Consider the following 22,013-nt stretch of genomic DNA (forward strand, 5'->3'; position numbering starts at 1 on the left):
AGATATACACTTATACAAACATGGTATTGCTGAAGGAACTGTTTTTGGCGAAGTCTTCCCTAACCTTTCCCTCTCATTGTGGCTGCAGATTGACCTCTCTTTCTGTCCGGCCTTCCCGGTGCTCCTGATTCTTGCTTCTTTGCTACATCACCATCACTTTTCTCTAAGCGTTGGTTTCTTCACCTGGAAAATGGCAATGCCGATCCTTCCTTTGTCGGTGGTTGTGAATGTGCAGCGTAGTGTGGGCCTGGCACAGAGGAGTGCTCTGTCATCCCCAGCCCTTCCTTCTTTCTGGTGGCCATTGCTGTTACCATCCCACAGTGAAGCTGAGGAGTTTATTCACATGTTCCACCCTGTGCATCTTGGGGACTTGAGTTAAATGCCTGTTGAATCAACTCATGAGTAGTAAAAGATTGTGATCCCTGCCATCAGGAAGATGCCAGACTGGTTCTGGAATAGCTATGTCAGAACCTGTGTGTTGCAGGATGATGGAGTTCAACTGTGAAGTTTATGAACGAAAGAGATTAGTAGACTGGTAAAGGTAGGCACTTAGTTCAGCATTTTTGGAGGAGGCACTGGATATTATATTATACTCTGGGTCTTGTGCATACGAGGCAAGCACTCTACCAGTGAACTATACCACCAGTTCTTTTATTTCATGTTTTTGAGATAGTCTTAGTAATTTTCCCAGGCTGAACTTGAACTTATCCTTCTGTGTCAACCTTTTAAGTAGCTGAGATTACATGTGTGTAGCACCATGCCCAGCTATCATAATGTTTTTTTTTACTAAAAGAAATTTTTTTACTAAAATTTTTTACTAATTTTTTTTTTTGCTAAAATTTACTAAAGAAATGTTTTTACTAAAACTATACTGGGCATGTTATATTTCTGCTTTGAATTTTACCCCCTTCAACTTATAATAACAACTTGTTTTTTGAAGTGTACATATGACAGGGATAGACAGAGTGCTTCCCTTTAGCCTAAGAAGCTGCAGTTAGATGTGAGGGTGCTGGTTAAATGCATTCAGTTCCTTTTGACAATTTGCAAGCATTTACTGAATGTTTTATCAATTCTTCTGGCTGTGTTGTTATGTGGAATAGATGATAATTTTGTATGCCTCGTTGTGTTAGTGTATAGCTAATTGGAACATTTTTGTTGTTTTAAAACTTCATTATACTGTGTGATTATTCTATGTAATAAGTTTGAAATGATTGTTTCTCCAGAGTGAGTGAGCCAAAGTAGAATTAATTACTTTTTCAAACACTATTTTTTAGACAGCGTATTCTTCTTTGTGATTTTCCCCCTTCCGCCATCATATAAACTAGATTTGGGGGAGAAATCACAGAGGGATTTGTTCAGACAGTTACTTGTTTGATTCCCTGAGAGGAACTGGCTCTTTGATCTTCTACTTATATAGCTCCTCTGATCTTTTATTCTGTAAGGTGTTTGCTTCTCGGTATGATGGATGTTTCACTGACCCCAGTAAATGGAAGAAAATTTTCTCCAGCCTTTAAATGTATTGCCTTCCTTGCTCTTTCAAAAACACACTCTTCTTGGCTAAGAACACTTTAGAGGCATTTGGCATCAAATCAACAGAATGGTGGCCTTTAATGGAATTTGAGGCATCAAGAAGCAGTTTGATTGGTAAGAATCCATTTTTCTTTATTCGTGAGTACTCCCCTCACACAGCAACAAACACACCCTTCCTCGAATTTTTGAAAAAGGACTATCTGATTTAATTGAATTTTCTACATTGGTTTTTATTATTACTTCCCTTTTTTACCTTGAAAGGGAGGAAAAACTCAGTGGTGTACGAGTAAATTAAATTATGAGGAGCATAGTCTGTGGGTTAAATAAGATGAACTAAGGTTTTGGAACTAAATCTGTGATTTGCTGTGATGTTGTAGAGAGTGTAATCCATGACTCAGAAACTTATTAGTCATTTTGATAGATGTTGATTTGACTAATTACCCTGAAGACTGGATGACTGGCTGAATTGCTCAAGTCAACGGAGTAATTTTGATCAAATCAACGAGTAATTATGGTTTTGTGCAGGCAATAAATATAGAATACTGATTATGTTAAACTAAAGATGTTATTGTGATAGAATCTTTTAAACTGTTTAATGCCAGGACTATACAATTATCCATTTACCTTTTTATTCCATGGCTGAGATGCTCAAAACAAGAAATAGAAAAAGTTGTGGGAGCTTTTTGGAGAGAATCATTTTATTTTCTCAATAAACAGTGTGTGAATATGTGAAATAGTCTCTGGTTCTAAGTAAATAATAGTGTATTGTAAGGATCCTTTAATTATGGTATTTTTTTATTTCCTCAGAACCAAACATGAACAGATTTTAAACAGAAATCTCTTTAGATGTCTCACAGAAAGTATCTAGAAGTGAACTGAAAGTTATTGTTATTAATTTTCCTAGCAGTTTTTAGATGAATATTGACATGATCAGGTGTTACTGAAACCCAGATGCTTACATTTATTTGGTTTCTTTTCCAACGTTATTCTTTCCCTTACTTCTGAAAAATATTCCTGAAATATGATGTTTATTACTGAATTTCTAATTGGCAGTGTTTATATGCTATATTTATGGGTATAATTTAAAATATTTTAGAAACAGAGACATGTTTATTTACTGAAAAAAGATCTTAATTTCACTCAAGTTGTCTCTCAAATGGCTTACCTGTGTAGATTTCTTTCATATGGAAGCAAGAAATACAACTTACTTGGACCTTTGTGCAGATTTTGGTATATAATTTTGTGATACTCTTCCAGGGTAGTTATTCTGAGAACTGCTCTAGTATTGTGTTGTCTTTTCACTCACTGTATACATCCTTGAAACCCAGCATACTCACTTTCCCAATCAGAGATTTAGAAAGGAGAAAGGAAGAAAAAGGAAAGATAATCATTTACAGTGTTCAAGTCTTGTTGAGTTTATTCTTGAGAACTGCAAACCCACAGTTCCTTTCTTGGTCCCAGTTTTCACCTGCTTCTCATAAGTATATCTAAAAGCAATTCTTGCATTTAAAGATCACATCATTTTTGTTCAACCTGGCCTAAATTCCTGCTGCTTTGTTTTACTCTCAACTGTGTGTTCAAGTTGGTGGGAAGTATGTTGGTTTCTAGCAAGTGCTTTGCTAAAGAAAGAATATTTTCATGCTTTACCATATAATATGCTGATGTTAGAACCCAACCCCTTAGATAAGTTGCACTTCCTCTCTAGAAGAATAGCATCAAGACATCAATTTTTGGTAATTCCCTAGAACACAGGTGGATTATTATAAATATAACGTGTTAAGATTATAGCATATACAATTATTTTTGTAGAAGAAAAGGAAAGGTACTCAGATTTCTCTTTTGCTTCCACATCTTCATAGCTCCTTTGATTTTAGAAATTAGTTAACTATAAGGTGCAGAATGCTTTGGAGTGGGAAGCAGGAATCCTTATCTGTTTCTTGCTCATTATTTCTCTCTGAAGCACCAACTATTGATAGTGCCAAATGCGAATTTTATCTGAAGCAAACTTTAAACACTGTCTTTAATTTTTTCTTGCTTTCGTCTTCCCTTTTTTCTTTCTCTTGTACAAAGGACATTAACACATGTTAATTTAGTAATAAGAGTTCTAAAGAACTGTAGAGAGCTTGAAACCATTCAAGGCTACACTAGTCATTCCAAGGACAAGTGCAGGTGAATTGAAGCAAAATGTAGGACTTGTGATCTTCTCAGTTGCTTCTAGAGGCTTGTAGATAAACTGAAACTTTCCTCCACACAAAAGCAGCCTCTTTGAAGGTCTGCTTGCTGGTTTGAGGTGACCACTATCCACTTAATAAGCCTTTCCTTCTGTGGCAGAGCAGTTGCTTGTGGTGTAAATGATTTCCCTTTTACTGTTATTTCTTGGATGATCAGGGTAGGAAGCTGAAATCCTAGATCGCCAAGCAGAAATGAGAGCCTCTATCACTGTTTGCTATAATAGCCAGTTACACAGGGCTTTTTCTACTGTAGGACCTTGGAAAAGGCTGTACCTAATGAGTAGTATTTTCGGGTCCAGTGTGCTCTGTTCAGGAGTAGCCACTCTCTTGTCAAATTCTGTTTCATAGTTCCACAAAACAGTGCCTGTGACAAAAGAAGGTTTCAAAGCAGCCAGATCTGCTGTTAACAAGTGAAATACTTTTAAAAGGAGAATTTTAAGGAGCATATTTATAGGTGCATAATCTTTGGTTTTCAAAGAAAATCTTAATCTGAAAGAGTTTTATACAAGTTTATACTGAACAAAACATTCTATAAGAAAAGTCAAATTAAGGGAGCTGCAAATAGTGGGGAAGCCACTCAGGTATAACTATAGTAATTTGCGGTGCAGGACGCTTTTTGGACATGAAAAAGCTTTTGTAGTGAGCTACATATGCTTTGACTATTTTGCTTTTTCTTAAAAAGAGGACTTTGAAAAAAAGTTAAGAACCTTGGCTAACCACTAGAAATGGTCTTGGAGAATATCAAGCTCCTGAATTTGGAAACTCACTGATGTAGTCCCACATAAAGTTTGGCAAAACTCTAACTTTATAAATTCTTGGCATGGTGAGCTTCATAGGCTGAAGGTATATTGCATAACTTTGATTCATAAGTGTTATTAAAATAATAGTTATAAGCAGTACTTCTTAAAAACAAGACTATCACTTCTGAATTCTCTGCACTTTCCTAACACGTCATTTTCATCCATATTTATTCCATTGGGAGTTAGCAACTTATCTAACGGCAGATGTACAGCCAGCCCTGGGTATCTGCTGGCCTCACATCCACAGATTCTACCAAGCATAGGGAAAAAATGTTGAGGAAAAAAGAATTGGATGTCTGCTGAATGTGTGCAGACTTTTTTCTTGGCTTCAGTCCTAAACAACACAGTTTAACCACTATTTACATAGCATTTACATTGTAGTAGGTATTATAAGTAATCTAGACATGATCTAAATGGGAAGATAGGACTTGAGCATGTGGAGATTTTTGGTGTCTGCATGGACCCTGGAACCAGTCCCCCAAGTGCACCAAGGAATGATTATAATTGGCTTTTCATTCGGGCATCTTGTAGTCATTGTGATTGAGGCAGACGGCACCTCACACTCAGCTGCACCTACGTCCTTCAGACTATATTCACTGTGCAGGCTTTTCACTGTCATATTGAACCTAAGAAGAGATTTCTAGGATATTGAATTGCTGTTCTTAAGTTAGACTTAAGGACTTTTCCTTTTGTTTAGGATGATCTCTTTTTTTTTTTACTTTTGTTAAATTAAAAATTATGTTTTTCTAAGTATATAAACATGGTACAAAATTTAAAAAATAAAAAAGTGTGCCGTGAAAGGTAAGTCTCCCTCCTCACCTGTCCCCAGCCAGCACGTACTGCAGTGTGTAGGCAACCATCTTGAAGTTGCTGTGTGTCGTTATGGAGACTGTCAGAGCATTTACAGGCGAATGCAGTAATGCCCTACACGAATGGTGGCATTCTGCATTTGCTGTTCCTATGTATCCTGGTGGCCTTCGTGTGTCAGTACACCAAGAAGTACCTTTTTTTTTTTAAGTTGTAAACATAATTAGACAACTTCCTTTACCTCTGTAACAGAATTTTTGATATAGAAGCCACAAAAATCACAACTGTCTCTTGAAAGTATCTTTAGAATTGGAACTGGTTGTTAGCCTTTGGGGACTCTAAATGGCTTTGTCATGAAGGAACTTTGAATAGTTTTTAAACTTTTTAGAGGACACAGCAGTCGATATACCTAGTTTCTTAAATACCATTAAAAATAAAGTCCAAAAGCAATTTTCAGTCAAAGGAATTTGAGTATTAATTTCATTTTTCCTTCCTCCATTTCTTTTGCTTATCATTCGGTTGTATGGGGCTTGAGTGTGATCTGGTTGACAGTCTTTTCTTGTGAAATTATGGTATAAGATGGATTTTTCTAGCATTATTAACACTCTTCTGTAATCTTGTTACTGTTTTTGAAGCATGCATTTGTCAAAGCTTGAAACTCTTGAAAAGTGCGTCTAAGAGAACGCTCTTTGTTCCCACTCTGTTTATTCTGTCTTATATTTGTATTGGTTTTCCCTGCTATTAAATTGTTGGATTTGTTGGGACTAGGGATTTAGCTCAGCAGCATAAGTGCCTGCTTTGCACGCGTGTGGTCATGACTTCCATGCCCCGTACCGATAAAAAAAAAGTCTCTTAAATTGTTGGAAGTGTTAAAAAAAAAAAAAAAAAAAAAGAACCGAAGAAGACGGTGCTTTCCTGAAATGTTGGCAGTGAATGGGCCAAAACCAGACTGTAAGTGGAGGGAGGCACAGGACCAGGTCCAGGGAATCAGGGTCCATCAGATGCTTGCTTTATTTCACCAGCCCAGAATTGGCATGTGAGATATGACAAAGATACAGAAAAGGAAACGGCCAGAGGATTAGAGCACAGGGGGGATGTAGGCTTAATAAGGTTTTATTAGGCACAGAGAAGAGGTTTTCTGAGGTAGTTTGACCCAAAGTGAACCCCCAGCCTTGCTGTTAGTTATAATTGAGGGCACAGGTCCATCTCTCTTCAGGTTTTCCAATATTGAAGTGTTTTCACCCTTAGCTGGAGTTTACGTGATAAGTATTTTTACAGTAATAGACTTTTTTATATATTTAGTAGTAGACAATTCAGGGTATTCCAACAGTGCACTTTAAAACAATGAGTCTTTGTAGTGACAACTGCTCAGAAAATAAAAATGAAACAAATTGAGCTGTGCTAAGAATTATATTTGAGTTGTTGATTTCTGTGCTGTGGGTTACTTAAGAAAATGAGCTTGACAGTAAAAAGAATATAGACACAATTCCATTACAAGTAGAAGTCTTAGTTGTTTTGTGTAAAGGCCATTCCTCCTCTTTGATTGTTTAACTATCCCTTCTCAATTAGTGTAAAGTTAAAATAAGTACATAAAATAATGACTGGAGCGGAAGAGACCTAAGAGATAATAATTTAGCTCTAACTATTTACCTAGTGGATTCCCAATGGCGAGCTCTGTTTTTTGCTTAAAATCTCCTTGATCCTTAAAATTGAACTAGAATCAGGGCCCCAGATTCTGTCTCCTAGCTCAGACCTGAGTTCCCAAGTTGGGACTTTAAATTTTAGATTTTAAGACTTGGAGAACTGGGCTAAAAGGTGTTAGTCCTTGTCCTTTGTTCCCTTTTTAAAATCTGCGTGAATTCTCTATCATTTCCACAAACCACCAAAAGAACTGTTACAAGGGCTGAAGAAGAAAAGGTGGGAAGAAAGCCTGTCCTGTCTTTTCATGGAGTTTTGGTTCGACTTCTGACTTGGTAACTCCCTAATTAAAAGATTCACCTTTACTTGCTTGTCTTCATCGCTAAGACTTTCCTACTTATCTCTTGCCTTGTGCAAACTGCTTTCCCCCGGTACTGGGAGCCAAACTCAGGACTTTGCTCATGCTAGAAAGGCAGTCTACCACTGAACTACACACCAGCCCTTACCTGTATTCTTGACCTCACGCTTCTCATTTTGCTTCATCAAATCCTTTTTCTTATACAGCATATTCAAATTCTTAAGGCTTGGGGAGGTAAGGCTCAGTCAGTGGTAGAGTGCTTGCCTAGCATGCACAGGGCAATGCACAAGGCCCTGGTTCAATCTCAGTACCATTAAAACAAACAAACAAACAAACCTCACCCCAAATTTTCCACGTTCATTGATTTTTTCCCAGTAGGTCTGCAAATATAGTTTTTCCTTTATAATATCTTCCCTTGGAGCCAGATGTAGTGGTGTGCACATGTAACTGCAGTATTTTGGGAGGCTGAGGCAGGAGGATTATAAGTTTGAGCCCTCTGTGGGTAACTTAGCAATGTGGTGAAACTCTACCTCAAAGTAAAAAATAAAAATGGGCTGGTGATGTAGCTTGGTGTGAAGACTCTGGATTTAATTCCTAGTATCACAAAAAGAGAAAAAAAAAGTTCTGTAGGCTCTGTTTTTCCATCCCATTTCTTTTCCTTACATGTTTAATTTTTAAAAATAATTTATCATTACAGAATATTGTACAGTTAAAAAGAAAAGTGCATAGTATGAGACTCTTCGTAAGCAAATACCATAATGTTTATAATTTAAATTCAGTTTGCTAGTAAGACAAGGGCATATTAAAGTACAGTTGATAGTAGTAGTGCAGGAATAAAGTGACTTAATACATTTATGCCTTTCTTAAGTGTTACAGCTTTTCAAAGAGTCTAAAATAGACAGGAATGCAGTTGAAACATTTTTACTTTGGAAAGAGGTATGATTTAGACTAATATGAGAGCTTTTATTCTTGATAACAAAATAAAAGATGTATGTGAATCTTTAAAAGGCAAATGAAATGTATATGATTCTTATGCCAGTTATTCCTGTATCTAATGGTATTTAATAAAATTTTTCTTCCCAGTTGGTGGAAAGAAAATATTTCTGATATAATACCAATGAGATAAAAATGCATCCACTCAGTAATGTTTCTGGAAATAATATAGGCAGGTCTGTCTTTGCAAATGTAGAATTGATGTTGATATATCAGATTGTTACATCTGTGTTTTGATAGACCATTTCTTCCCTGCCCCTTCTCCCTCAACCAGAAGACTTAATAACTGCCATACAAAGTCGTGTGGTTATTATTGTCGATAGAACCCTTTGGCTATTTTTTGATATTGGTGTTTTGTTTGAAGAGAGAAAAATATCATTTCTTAAGATCTAATGGTCTTTACACATATTTCTGTCAGTCTCTCTGTCTGTATCTTTCTGTGTCGGACATGACATTTGACTTACTGGGAATATGCAGATTTAGGGGACAGATAGGCTGAATGTACAGCAGGAGTGGTGGTTTCACTCCAGACGTTTTAGCACCACATCCCTTGGACCGAAAAGAGCAGAGGGCAGGCAGTGGGAAGTGTCTAACAGTGCCACATTCTAGTTCTCACAGCCTCCTTTACCTGCTTCCAACTTGTTTCATTTGTTTTAAATTTTTTTTGGGGGGGCAGGGGTTTAGCTCAGTGACAGAAGTGCCTGCCTGGCAAGTGCAAGGTTGTGAGTTTGATTCCTGGTACCAAAAAAAAAATTTTTTTTTTAATATGGAGGCTCTTACTGTAAGTCCAGGGTGTCTTTGAACTACTCTTGTATCCCATTCTGGGCTCAATCTCCGAAGTGCTGGGTTTACAGGTGAACACTACCATGCCAGTTTACTGCCAGCCTTTTACCTAGTTTTGTCCTCTTACTCACTTGGTTCTTTTAGCTTTGATCTGAGAATCCAGTAAAGTACTTGAAATGGCTACAAAAATTGGAGAAACACATGAAGACTGGTAACCAGAAAATGCACTTGGTGCTTAAGGAAATATACATCCTGATGCATCTCTTAGGTTAGGAGTATGGAGCTATCTCTTTCTTTTTTATGCTGCCCTGGGGACATGCCACAACTTTTAATACTGTAATGTCGGGATAAAGGAGAGAGATGGAAGCATCTGGCTCTTTTTGTCTGGGTGTGTTATGTAGTAGTTACATTGGTAGGATCTTCTGTGATAGTCTTTACCTTTCCAAACTTAGTTTGTTTGACTTAATCCAATTCTCTCTCCTAATTTTTTTATGCTTTAGTTTCTGTATTCATGACATATTTTGATTTTCCAGGCATCTGTCTCAAAAGTATGACTGGATAAACATAAACTAAGTGAGATGTATTTTTTTTTTGTAGAAAAGATACTGCATCCTTCAGGGAACCATGCCATGGATATATTGTAACTAACAGAAAGAAGAACATCATTTCCTAGAAAAAGCATTGGAATGGGAATCCAGAGGCTGAATATTTGTTTGCTTCAAAAGAATTTGTAAGCCCATGACATTAGCTAAGCTGTTCATTTTGTCTCAACTGCAATCTTGCATCTCTGAAAAGATTGCATGCAAGTTCTCTTTGAGAACTGAGAGGATGTTAGAAGGCAGCCTTTTTCTGATTTTGATTTAAAGGCAATTGGCATGCCTTTCCTACCTTGAAGAATAGTCTTAGACTCCTAGAGCAGAAAGGAATCTCAAAAAGTTTTACAGTTTTTCAGCCTCTGGGATGAACAGAAGCACTTTGATTTTCCTTATTGTTATCATTACTAGCATGAATAAAGACATTGGCCTTTTGTGTAAATATAGGTTTGAGGACAGTGAGGACATTGATTAAAAATCCTGTTTTCTCTCTCACTAATTAAAACAGGGCTATGGACTTAAGTGTTGATAGGTGCTAGATAGGTGACCTCAGTGAGGTACAGAGCTGGCAGTGAGTCTGGATGGGTGTGGAGACTGTGGCATGTAGAATGTATACCTTCTGGGTGACCACTCCTAGGTTTTCTAAAAAATTTTTATTTTTATATGTTTTCAGTATATACAGTACTGATTATATTCCTCTTGAAGAGTTCACTCTTATTTTTTCATCTCCTTCCCTTCTTCTCCTTCCCGTCCCTCCATCTCTTGGTCATGTTTCCTTTTACAAGAGATCTAGGTCCCTGTTTGCTGTTATTTGCGTTTTATTTTGCTCCATATTTATATTTTGACTTTCTGAGTTTTAAAGTGCCAGATGGACCCAATAAAACATGCCTCCCAGTGGCAAAGAGCCATGACTGTGGTTGATAGTGTCTGTTGAAAACAAATGCTTTTTGTTTTATTGGGATATGTAGGTTCAAGATTTTACCAGTTTCAGTAATGAAGTGCAATCATAAAAGATGTACATGATCTGTTTCACTCAAGGACAGGATTTGTTAGGTCTTGTGATAGGCCTTCCTTTCTAATTACCTTAATCTTCTTCCATTTTACTTAAAAATATTTCTTTCCTCAAAATTATCTTTTTTGCAAACTTCTATTATGTCTTAAAAAAATTTCTAAAGTTCCTTTAATTTTGAATAGTCTTCTCCTTGCAAGTATTCATTGTGGATGCTCATTTTCCAGCATTTAATCCTACTTTCCACCAAGAATTTAAGCTCTATGTCTAACTTGAATCATACCCTAAGTTTCTGTTTGCTTTTTTCCAAATTCTCTCCAGTCTACAGACTAAAAGAAATAATCAAGTGGACTCGATCCAGTTCTCTTGTCAGTTGATCAGACTGGAGTGATAACACCCCTGTCTTCTTGCTTTTGTCAGAAAGCACCACACAGCTGGACTGTAGTCAGTGTGCAGTCTTTGACCTTGGTATCTTCTCTCCCTACTGCCTCCGTTGTAGTCAGAATTTCATCATATGTTACCCATATAATTAATTTTTCATTGGTAAGTGCACTTGTACTTATACCTAATAAGTACTTTTTTTGTGTGTGGATAATTTTTGTCTCTGGTTTGTCAGAATTATTTAGAATTCTGTTATTTTTCAGAAAAAGTTTCTGAACATAGTTTAGAGCCACAAAATTACCAAGCATGCTTAATGCTAGGATTATTTCCAAAAGATGAAAAATATTTCCAAAAGATGAGAAGTATAAAATAAAAAGTGGCCTTTATTCTGAGAACACAGAGAGAGATGACCAGCACCCCCACCACTGGCATCTGGTGATCTCTCTGGCGGACACGTGGCATGGGGGTATGTAAATAGCCTCGGTTTGGGGTGGAACCTAAGGCTGGCATTAGGGATGCACAGGTAGCCCATTGGCCCTAGGTTTGGCACCATATGTAAATTTCCAGGGGCGAGAAGATGGCGTCACAGGTAACTTCCTAGGGGCAGGGGAGATAGGGGCTTCCTGCTTCCAGTTGAGGCTTTCCTGGCTACAGTGTCCTGTCTGGGCCAAAACCCTTTCATATCCTGTCTTATGATTATTATTATGAAAAGGGGCAAAGATTTCTCTCTTTAACTACTTCCTGCTGGCAGAGGGCACTGTACTGGAGCCTCAGGGAGTCGACGGGATGAAGGTTGATGCCCAGGTAGACGCTGGTGCCGGGGATTTTGGCCAGGACAACTTCACTGGTGAATGTACGTATGTTAGACTGGAAAAACAAACAGACAAGATGTTATGAGGAGACATGGCACTGTCATATTTAAGGACCTAGGTGAGGTAGAGGGAAAGGTGCTTTTGATTTAGACATGTTCCACAGTAAGGCAGAATTCTGAAAATTAAATGTGGGGGTTAGGAGAAATGATGTTATGAGAGGTGATTACTCCCCCAAGTGAAAGCATAAAAGTTAAGATGGTAGGTGTATAAAACTTGTCTCCAGTCCAGGAGTTGAGCTAGAAAAAATAGGGGAAGCAGGGAAGGCAGTGGCTGTACCAGTATAGGGAAGGTAAGGGCTTAGGCTTTCAGGGATGTCACGTTTAACCAGACAGCTGAGGGTAGAAAGAACTGCAACTGTTATCATATAGAACATTATGAAGATTATCTTACACATGATGTGGGAGTCTTTAGGAAAGAATGTCAAGAGTCCTGCTGTAAAAATGATCATTAATAGAATGTAAGAAATTAGGAACCAAAGTGGATAACAAAACATGACTTAGCCTATTAACTGTGGCTGCGAGGCCTTTGTGAGACGGAGACGGGTAGGCGACAGAAGATGAGATGACCATTCAGAATGATCAGATTTAGGGCTGGGAGGGCACCTCTTAGCCTGAGTGATGTGAAACCAGGAGGGGGGTCCAGCAATTTTGACCGCTGTAGGGGTAGCCGAGAATATCAGGTAGGTATGGGTCGCTGTAACCTGGTTGTATCAGTTTACCTGGTTGTGGGAAAGGCTTTTATGTATCCTGAAAAAGTATAAACAAAGTGAGAAGACAAAATGTATCTGTCAGTCTTGACCAGGGTTGTCTGATAAATTGGTGAATAAGAAAGGAAGGGGTGGTCTTATATCACTGAGGAGAGGTCCACCAGCGACAACAGGTGGAAGCTGTTGAGGCCTCAGTGTGTCTAAGTGAGGTTGTATAAACACAAGGGAGTGAAAGCATTTTAAGATTTAGGACTGGGACCTGCACGAAATAGGCCCTGTTTATAAATGACATAGGTTGACCATCAATACCCCGTCATAGAGATTGAGGGCTTAATACAGCAGCCTGAAAACTCAGGAAGACTTCTATACATATGGCCTCTATGTCCACAAATATAGAGAATGTCTTACCTGAGAGTTTAGTGCAACTTGGACTCTGAGACACCTTAAAGGGGGCTGTTGCTGCCCTGAACCCCCTCAGTCTTCAGCAGCAATTTTTGTCGGCGATGAATCTGGCAGTGTTGACATTTCCTGTGAGGGCTAGAAGTTAGGATGGCTTACCCACATTCTGGAGGCTAGGAGAGTGCAGCAGCCCTGGAATAAGGTCTCAAAGAACACCAGGATGGGGCACTTTGTTGTCCAATGTTTCCTGCTGCATTTGAGCGTGGTCCATGGGGGGGCCAGGCAGCTCCACCTTCTGTAGGTTTACCTGCCTTAGAGCTGCAAGTGTCACAAGTGTTAAAAATATGAAAAACCTTGTTAAGATCTCTCTAAGGTTTGAAGGTCAAGTTTTGCCTTTTTGTTTGGGATTTGGACTACAGTAGAATTAAGTAAGTATGCAGGAATTTAATATTGGCATTTTAGATTAAAGAGCAGGCTTTATCTCGATGGCATATCGCTTTTAGGGTGTTGTGTGGAATTAACAAAAAAGACTTTAGTCTGTCTAAAAAGGCTTTAATGGAAATATTTTGCAGTAAAGGTTTAGCAATCTTAAGAATAAATCTATCAAAACTGATCTAATACTGTCAAATTTTGAACACATTTACTTTTTAAGTTATTTGCAGTAGTATGAACCAAGACAAATAAAATAGAACTTTGAAGAAAACTGTTGTCTTGAAATAGGGCTAGTGGTTCCCAGCAAAAAGGAATTTATAACCTTAGTTGTTAAACAGGAGATTGGTGAAGGCTTTGATTGATAAACAAGGCTGGTAAAATTATCAGGTGGCCAGTAACTTTGATTAAATGGTTTGAGAATTGTGATAAAAAAAAAGCATCTCTTGAGCGGAGCCCAATTGTAAAAAAAGCATGCCTGAGTGGAGCCACTGAACCGCTATTTCGTGGCACGCTGGCAGAGCACGCCCAGCGTGGGGGTGGGGCAAGCGCCGGGACGTAGCGTGTAGGGGCAGGCTGGGACTGCCCCCGGAAATGTGTAAGGTGACAGTGATGATGGTGCACGGGGGAGGGAGGGGCTGGGACGGCACATGGGGGAGGGGCTGGGAGGCGGCCCAATGCAGCACACGAAGCTGGAACTGCTCGTGGGGCACGAGGATTAGAAAGCCAATTTAGGAACACAGCTGGATTTTTATTAGCCTCCTGGACCTGTTTTAAAAGTTTGTTATAGTTAGTATGCTTGTCCTGCTCTGGCACAGCTATAGGCCCAGGGTCATTATCAGCAGTGTTTACTTTATGTCTGTGATCAGCTTCTTTTTGAGCTGCTTGCCACAGCTGATTCTGTTCTTGTGAGCTGAGAGTGGTATTTAGAATCACATAAATGTCCTTAAAATGTAAATCATAACAATTAGTAATAAATTCAAATTGCCTGATATAATTCTGTGGGTCAACAGAGAAGCTACCTACTTTATGGGTAATCTGAGGTAGATCAGAAAGGGAAAAAGGCACATGGATGTTAACAAGTCCCTTGGGACCAGCTTGCTCCCGAAGTGGTAGCAGAGCTTGAGGAGAAGAATGAGGAGTAGAGGGCCACTGAACAGCCATCCGCCTGGTAGACGCGTGTGAGGAATTATCTGAAGAGTGGCTACAGAGCTGCTGCCGGTCATTCTGGGAAACACAGGCAGATGGCGTTTCACTGAGTGCCTTGCAGCAAGAGGATTGTTGTCCACAGCACAATGAAGCGTCATGTGCACTGTAACAGGGTGGCTGTTGCAGTTCACAAGAAGAGCCACGAGGGGGCGCCTGTTGACAGTGAGGGTCCTGGGAACATGGCGGCGCCCTGTCACCATGTGACCCTCTTGAACATGGCGGCGCCATGCCATGTGGCAGAGGGTTGCAACATGGCGAGTGTTTCCGGTGCAAGCTGGAACAATCACGCAGCCTGCTGGAAGGACATAGTGACCAAGACCTAGTATGGTGGACAGGCAGTGGGAATGCTGTAGGGGATAGAGAATACTCAGGAGAACAAGAAATCAGAGACTTTGAGGAAGCACTAACAGAGGGATTAGAGTTGCTGGGAGAGTTATGGGTCCTGGGAGACGGAGGGGGAGATGATCGCACAGCGGGAGGTAACTGTGACGCATTGGGACCGACTGCTGAGAGAATCAGGCATAGGTGGAGGGGAGAGCAGTTCAGCGGGAGGTAACGGCAGGGAACGAGTTTGGGGGTAGGCAGGTGGCGGCCGGGAAAAGACTGGAGGGCAGGACAGAAAAGTTTGCAGCGCAGTAGAGTTAGCTAAAAGTATCTGAGTGGGAGCACAACACTTAATGAGAGATGGGCGTGTTCTCAGAATAAGAAAGGCCTGAATATAAGGGAGTTCTAATAACTTGTTGCCAGTCTGATAGAAATCATACAAATTCCTGAGAATGCAGGAGTCAAATGTTCCTTCCTTGGGCCAGTGCTTGCCAATAAGTGGGTAGGTTGGCCAGACCTCCTGGCAGTAAAAAGTTAATTGTTTAGTTTTTATGGTACTTTTAATTTTTAGAGTATATAAATTGGAAATTAGGCATTGTAAAGGCGTCTTTTGGAGTTAGAAAATACGTTCCCCATGACTGATTCAGGTAAGAAATAAGCTAGTGGTCCAGAACAAGCCATCACTCGTTTGTGGCACCACACGGCGGCTATGGTTCCAAAAACTCGTATATTACAGTCGTCACTGAGAGATTTACGAGTGGAGCCCACGTGGGGTCAGTAACAGTTTTGCCCATGAAAGCACGAGGCTTTAAGGGAAGTGAGGCGGTCCTTTCAGTGTGGACAGTCCAAAAATCTCTGCTTTGGGCTATCCGAACCCAAAGAACGTGAGAGATTTTATAGAGTATGGACACAGGTTTGCCCAGAAAGAACCCTGCACTGGGCTGTCCTACAGACGTGAAAATGCATAGACCCATGTGAACGGGGAGAACAGTCAACTGGGGCTGCCCAGTGCCAAAAGTTCCCCGGGGAATGCTCACCTGAAATCAATCTGGCCGATGCTGAGTGTAGGCAGCGACAAGGATGTCTCGGGAGAGGAAAAAGCTCGGAATTAATCCAGGATGTTATCTGGTTATCAGCTAGGGGACTCAACTGGGTGTGTCCCAGGAGTCAATTGCCTGCTGATGGAGTCACAGCACCAAATGCTAAGATTATTTCCAAAAGATGAAAAATATTTCCAAAAGATGAGAAGTATAAAATAAAAAGCGGCCTTTATTCTGAGAACACGGAGAGAGATGACCAGCACCCCCACCGCTGGCGTCTGGCGATCTCTCTGGCGGACACGTGGCGTGGGGGTATGTAAATAGCCTTGGTTTGGGGTGGAACCTAAGGCTGGCATTAGGGATGCACAGGTAGCCCATTGGTCCTAGGTTTGGCGCCATATGTAAATTTCCAGGGGTGGGAAGATGGCGTCACAGGTAACTTCCTAGGGGCAGGGGAGATAGGGGCTTCCTGCTTCCAGTTGAGGCTTTCCTGGCTACAGTGTCCTGTCTGGGCCAAAACCCTTTCAGTTTCAATTTCATTATGATGGTTATTAAATTAAAAAATTAGCCATTTTGGGCCCAGGAGTCTGGATATTGTTGTAACTACCCTAGGTTGCATTAAATCATTTATTTTTATCGCTACTAACTCCTGATTATCCTGCTATAGGATGTTTTTAAGCTCCACAAAGATTGGTATCATTAATAGTTTCTTCTTTTAGTATGGAAATTACTTGAGTAATTTAGAGTAATAGTTTGTGGGTTTATGGTTGTTGGCAGTGAAGAAACACAATTATTGTTTATTTCCCCATGTGTCATTATTTTATATTTTGAATAGCAAGGTGTCTTTGTTACTCCTCTCATTGCTGAAACAAAATACCTAACACTTAGAGTTAAAGGAGGGAAAGTTTATTTGGTTCACAGTTTGTAGAGGTTTCATTCCATTGTTGGCTGGCTCCAAGGCAGGGTGGCATAGCAGAGGGGCAGAGGCAGAGGGGCATTGCAGAGGAGAAACAGTTCACAGTACGATGAGGCAGGAAAAAGGCAGCAAGTAGCAACTGTGGCAGAGACTGAAGCAACAACGTCAGCAAGTCTTCATTCTGTCCCCCGTATTCCCTCCAGGTTACCCATCCAACGGGTGGTTAGCACTTACCCATGGTGGTGCATCCTTAACCCTGGCATCACATGCCCTAGATCCAGCTATGTTAGAAAAACCCCACCTATAAGCACATGAGGCACTGGGGGGACATCCAGCACTACACAAAGTAAGACAAAATAGGAGAGCCTTTAGATTGAGTATAAATGGTTATGTCTTTGGTAGTTCTGTGCATTATAATTTGAAGATGTCTATTCTTTGATTTAAACTTAATAATCAGAAACACTTTTTGTTATTGTCATTACAGATTTTGGAAAGTGACCATGAAGAGTGAAGAAGTTACATTTCTGATATTTGAAAGTTAGTGACTACTTACCACATTTTCATGAAAACTAAATATGACTTAGAAGCATTGAAGTTTATGATGTCATCAGTTTCAACAGAAAGCAGACTCCAGCAGGCCGTGAGCCTTCAGGGAGTTGACCCAGAAACATGCATGATTGTATTTAAAAACCACTGGGCACAGGTAAAGTATGACTGCTCTGTGGCTCCACTAGTCTCAGTAGTCCCAGGGGTCTCCATTATATAGGACGCTGAGTTTTGCGAAACTTTGGTAGGAAACTCTTGCCAATAGGCAGAAAAGCAATGTTTCCTCCTTGGTTTCCTATAATAGGTATCTGGTGAGAAACTGTGGTTCCACAAATGCAGTTAGGGTACACGCGTGTTCTTTAGGTATTTTTAGACGAACAGTAGTTGTTCCTTAAAGTGACTTCTATATCATTCTGCAATATACTTGACTGTAATTGCACTCTTTTTTTTTCTGCTGGTTCCTACCCAGTTTTTAAACTCTCATAACACTTAAAATACTATACATCTATTCAACATTTACCAAGCACTGTGTTGAGTGCTTATATGTCTTATACCATTTCATTTCCACAACCTAAACAGAGGTATTGATGTCCTCATCTTATAGATGAAGGAATGGGAAATTCAAGATGCTGAATAACTTGCTTGAGGAGATACAGCTAGTGAGTTACCAAGCCAGCACTTGGATTTCTGACTTGGAGAACATGGGTCTGACCACAGGGTTCTGCCATTTCAGGCTGGTGATCCTCATGAAGATGCTTGGCTATACCTGAATACCTGTCTTCTTCATATCAAAACTTATTGTAAACTTTTTGATTATTCTTTCTGACTTCTCTGTAACCCTTCTCTGATCTGCTGGTGTGAATAATTAAGGGTTGAATGTTCAGAAAATTTACCAGCCAGTCCCTTTGCTCAGGGAGTGTGCAGGTAGTAAAATAAACAAAATTGCCATGCTTTAAAACTTGTCTCACATTACACTTCCCAGGTGAGCTGGTGAGTGACTATTTATGTGACAGGTTTTTTAATGACTACCCAGTTCCTTCTGAAGGCCGGAAACAGCACATGCGTTAAAGCACTGAGCCTGTAAATCACAGCAATTACAGGGGACATGGTTTAGATCAAAAAAGGAACAAAATCAATTGTGCCTCTGGGTTGTTCACACTGTAGCTTCTTGTCACTATCCAGTTTAAGGCATCCAAGATTTTTTTTTATGTATTTCCCATTCTCTGACTTTTTATTGCTAGAGTTTTAATGGATTTTCTATGGACATCTGCTTTAGTAAGGTGAAGAAAGTAATTCTGGAGTTTTTCCAGGTAATTAAAGTAATTACCTTTGGCTTTGCACTTTTATCTACTTGAAACAGTGGCTCAAAAAATAGGGTCGTGAACTGGAAGGGATATGTCCAGTGTCTCCTGAGTATGGGAAATCTTATTTCTAGCTTTACCTATTAAAAATTTCTGTTTTGTGATTGTAATATAGGTGATTTATTTGTATAATAGTATATATGCTTATTTTTTTAAATTTTAAAGATAGTAAAATACAACAAAACAAGACAGAACAAAGTCAATCAAGACAAATAACCTGATATTTTCATTAATAGTTGTCCATTCCATCAGTATAGCAAAATCAAACCAAAACAAAACAGAATAAAACCAATAAAAAGAGAATATTGATAAAGCAAAACAATCAGAAGAAAACAAAATAGTGAAAATAATATTGGGTTTCAGAGACAAGATAGAAGGAAATACCTCATATTTGCTATATAGCAGAGTTATCTTCCCAAGAGATGCTCAGAGCGCTGGCCCCAGGCATGCATAATCAAACAATACAAGCATTTAGTTGCTTTGTGTACCTTAGTTGCTATCAACTCAGGCTGCCCTCAGAACCATCCTGTTGCTAAGGTGGGGGCTGGGGGGGGGGGCGCGGAACTAGATGTTTGTTCTCAGCCCGCAGCCTGTAGGCTCTCGGCAGACGCTGATTTTTCTCTTTCCAGCGTGCATGCGTGTGGCTCATGCCACTTACAGGAAAGCTGGCTGGTTGCTTTCTTGGTTGGTTCCCCAAGACTCGGTATGGCGGATTCTTGGGAGACGCGATTAGTACATAAGTTTATGAATTTTTTATGTTCAGTTTTAACTGTCAGGAGAGAGAAAGAGAGAGAGAGAGAGAGAGAGAGTGTGTGTGTGTGTGTGTGTATATATATATATACACACATATATATATATGTATAGTCAGTTTGAGAGCATTCCATTCTAATGATGAGCTATATCATTCTAACACGTTTGCTTCTGGATATTTTTTTGCTTATTTATTTATATATGATACTGTAATTAAAGTCATTCCTTCTGGGGTGACTGTGATGTCATTTAGTTGATATTGTGTACTGCCCTTAAAGATATGACCGTCAGCTGTGGTGGCACATGTCTAATCCCAGCCCACAAGACTTGGTGGAGGCAGAAGCATCACCATGAGTTCGAGGCTATCCTAGATTGCATAAGGAGTTCAAGACCAGCCTGAATTGTGTAGTGAGACCTCGTCTTAAAAAAAAATAGCATGGCATATATGTAGATCATCTGTCCTGGAAAATTCTATTGTAGGCAAGCTTTCTCCACAGCTGCTGGAGTGCTTTAGAATGTCCTAATTCAGGCACAAGTCAGTATTCTTCATATTGATGGGAGTGTAAATAGTGGTCCCAGAATTGTATTACTCATTTCCATATCCAGTATCTGTGACTTCAGCACTTTCAGACACTTTAGGTCATTTGAAGCATGGGACAGATTCCTAGCACCTTCCTTTTAAGGAAAAAATATGAGTTGATGATAAGAACAAATTTTTTTAGAGGAAATGGTGTGTAGACATTGCATGTGAAGTAGGGACTTGTTTTAGTTACTATTCTTGTTGCTGAGATAAGATACTAAAACCCAAAGTTAAAGGAGGAAAGAAAGGTTTATTTTAGCTCATAACATATATTGGTTTCAGTCAATAGCTGCGTCCAAGGCAGGGTGGCGTGGCAGGAAGGGTATTTATTACAGAGGAGAAACAGTTAATGGCAGACACAGGGCAGCAAATGAAGAAAAGTTTGTTCCTTGTGTTCTTTATGGGCTACCCACCTTTAAGGTGGGTAGCATTCACAGCCAGGGTGGGGCACTGTTAATCCTGGCATTGTACCATGAATCAGTCCCTAGTCACATCCTTAATCCCCATCACATCTAGATCTCCACTTCTCTGAAAAGCCCCACCCGTGACCACGTGAGGCTTGACGGGTCATCTAGACACAAGCCATAATAGAGTTGGTACTATTTTTGACTCAGCCATTTCTTTAACTTTGGGTAGTCCCCCCCACCCTACCCTTCTTCCCTTTTTTCTGCTTTTCTGTTCTCTTTTGGCTTGACTTTTCTTTTTAAATAAATTTGGAAAAATGCCCTTAGTCTCTATCATAAGAGGCCATTGAAGGTTTTTTCTGTACCTTTATAAAAAAAATACTGGTTGAGAAGTTCAACCAGTCTGTGAATGTCAAAGTGGCTTTTGTTCATTAGAGATTTATTTGGCCCACACTGCAGGTGTACACCTGCATCATGAGCATACTAGATAAGAGTTTAAGGAGGTATGAAGTTTGGTCTGGGCCTTGAAAGATTGCATAAGTTAATGTGGATGACAGTGTAAGAAATATTATTATAAAGTGAAAAATGAGTGTATAGGAATTAAAATAAGAGGCTGTATTTTATGAAAGTGGCTGGGAAAATGGAGAAAATGACATTTATGGCAAATATAGGAAGAAAACATTTTATAGAAAAGATTGCCATTTTCTTTGTTTGAATGTTAGAAAAACAGTGAGGAAGGCAAAATTTAGAGTAGGACTGAGAAGTAGGACCAAATGTGCAGCTAAGAGGGAGATCTTGAGCCAACAGGAAGGAATGCTGTGCATTCATTCTTTTGGAGCTTTATGCGTTAGCTCTTTGCAATGTGTGTGTGTTCAGGCTGGGGATAGATGCAGAGCAGAAACAGAGAGTGGAGCACAGAGCTGAAATCTGACCTAAACTCCTGACTGCTGCAGCTGCAGCCCCTGGCACCCCTGAGGCAACCCAGGAGCACCCATAAGGCTGGTAAGAAATGTGCAATGGACAAAATGGAATGACGATGTTTTATTTACTAAAGCATTCTGTTACCTGCCTGGTGCAGTGCTTTTATATATAATGTTAGGCAACATCATATATAAAATTTAGACAACAGAAGAATGTGGTATCCAGGATTCTTCTCCAGTAGGGTGCTTCAGTCTAAATCTAGTATAACTAGCACGTAACCTCTTGATTTGTTCTGGTATTTATTAGCAGTTTTTACTCCAGAGCTTAAATTAAGGAGTATACATGAATGGAGGAGGAAATCTACCTGCTTGGATCTTATCAAAAGTCTCAAGCAGCACAGCCACCTTATCCAAGGCAGTCTGTGCTCTAGAGA

The 22,013-nt window shown here is 39.7% G+C and overlaps 1 protein-coding gene across 4 annotated transcripts in view; it reads left to right on the forward strand.

Annotated features, from left to right (window-relative positions):
- Positions 1-22,013, forward strand: part of Fhip1a (FHF complex subunit HOOK interacting protein 1A) — a 264,660-nt gene that overhangs the window by 152,855 nt on the left and 89,792 nt on the right. For 3 of the 4 annotated variants that reach the window (XM_003476924.5, XM_063260844.1, XM_013160162.3), the window contains exon 3: positions 17,503-17,721. In XM_003476924.5, coding sequence (XP_003476972.3) covers positions 17,581-17,721 — 141 coding nt within the window. In that variant the 5' untranslated portion in view covers positions 17,503-17,580. Of the gene's footprint in view, positions 1-1,442; positions 1,645-17,502; positions 17,722-22,013 lie in introns of all 4 variants that reach the window. The other variant, XM_013160161.3, reaches the window with a different exon arrangement.

Source organism: Cavia porcellus, unplaced genomic scaffold (assembly GCF_034190915.1).
Source record: "Cavia porcellus strain 051 isolate PalLab524CR breed Dunkin Hartley unplaced genomic scaffold, mCavPor4.1 scaffold_14, whole genome shotgun sequence".
NCBI lineage: Eukaryota > Metazoa > Chordata > Mammalia > Rodentia > Caviidae > Cavia > Cavia porcellus.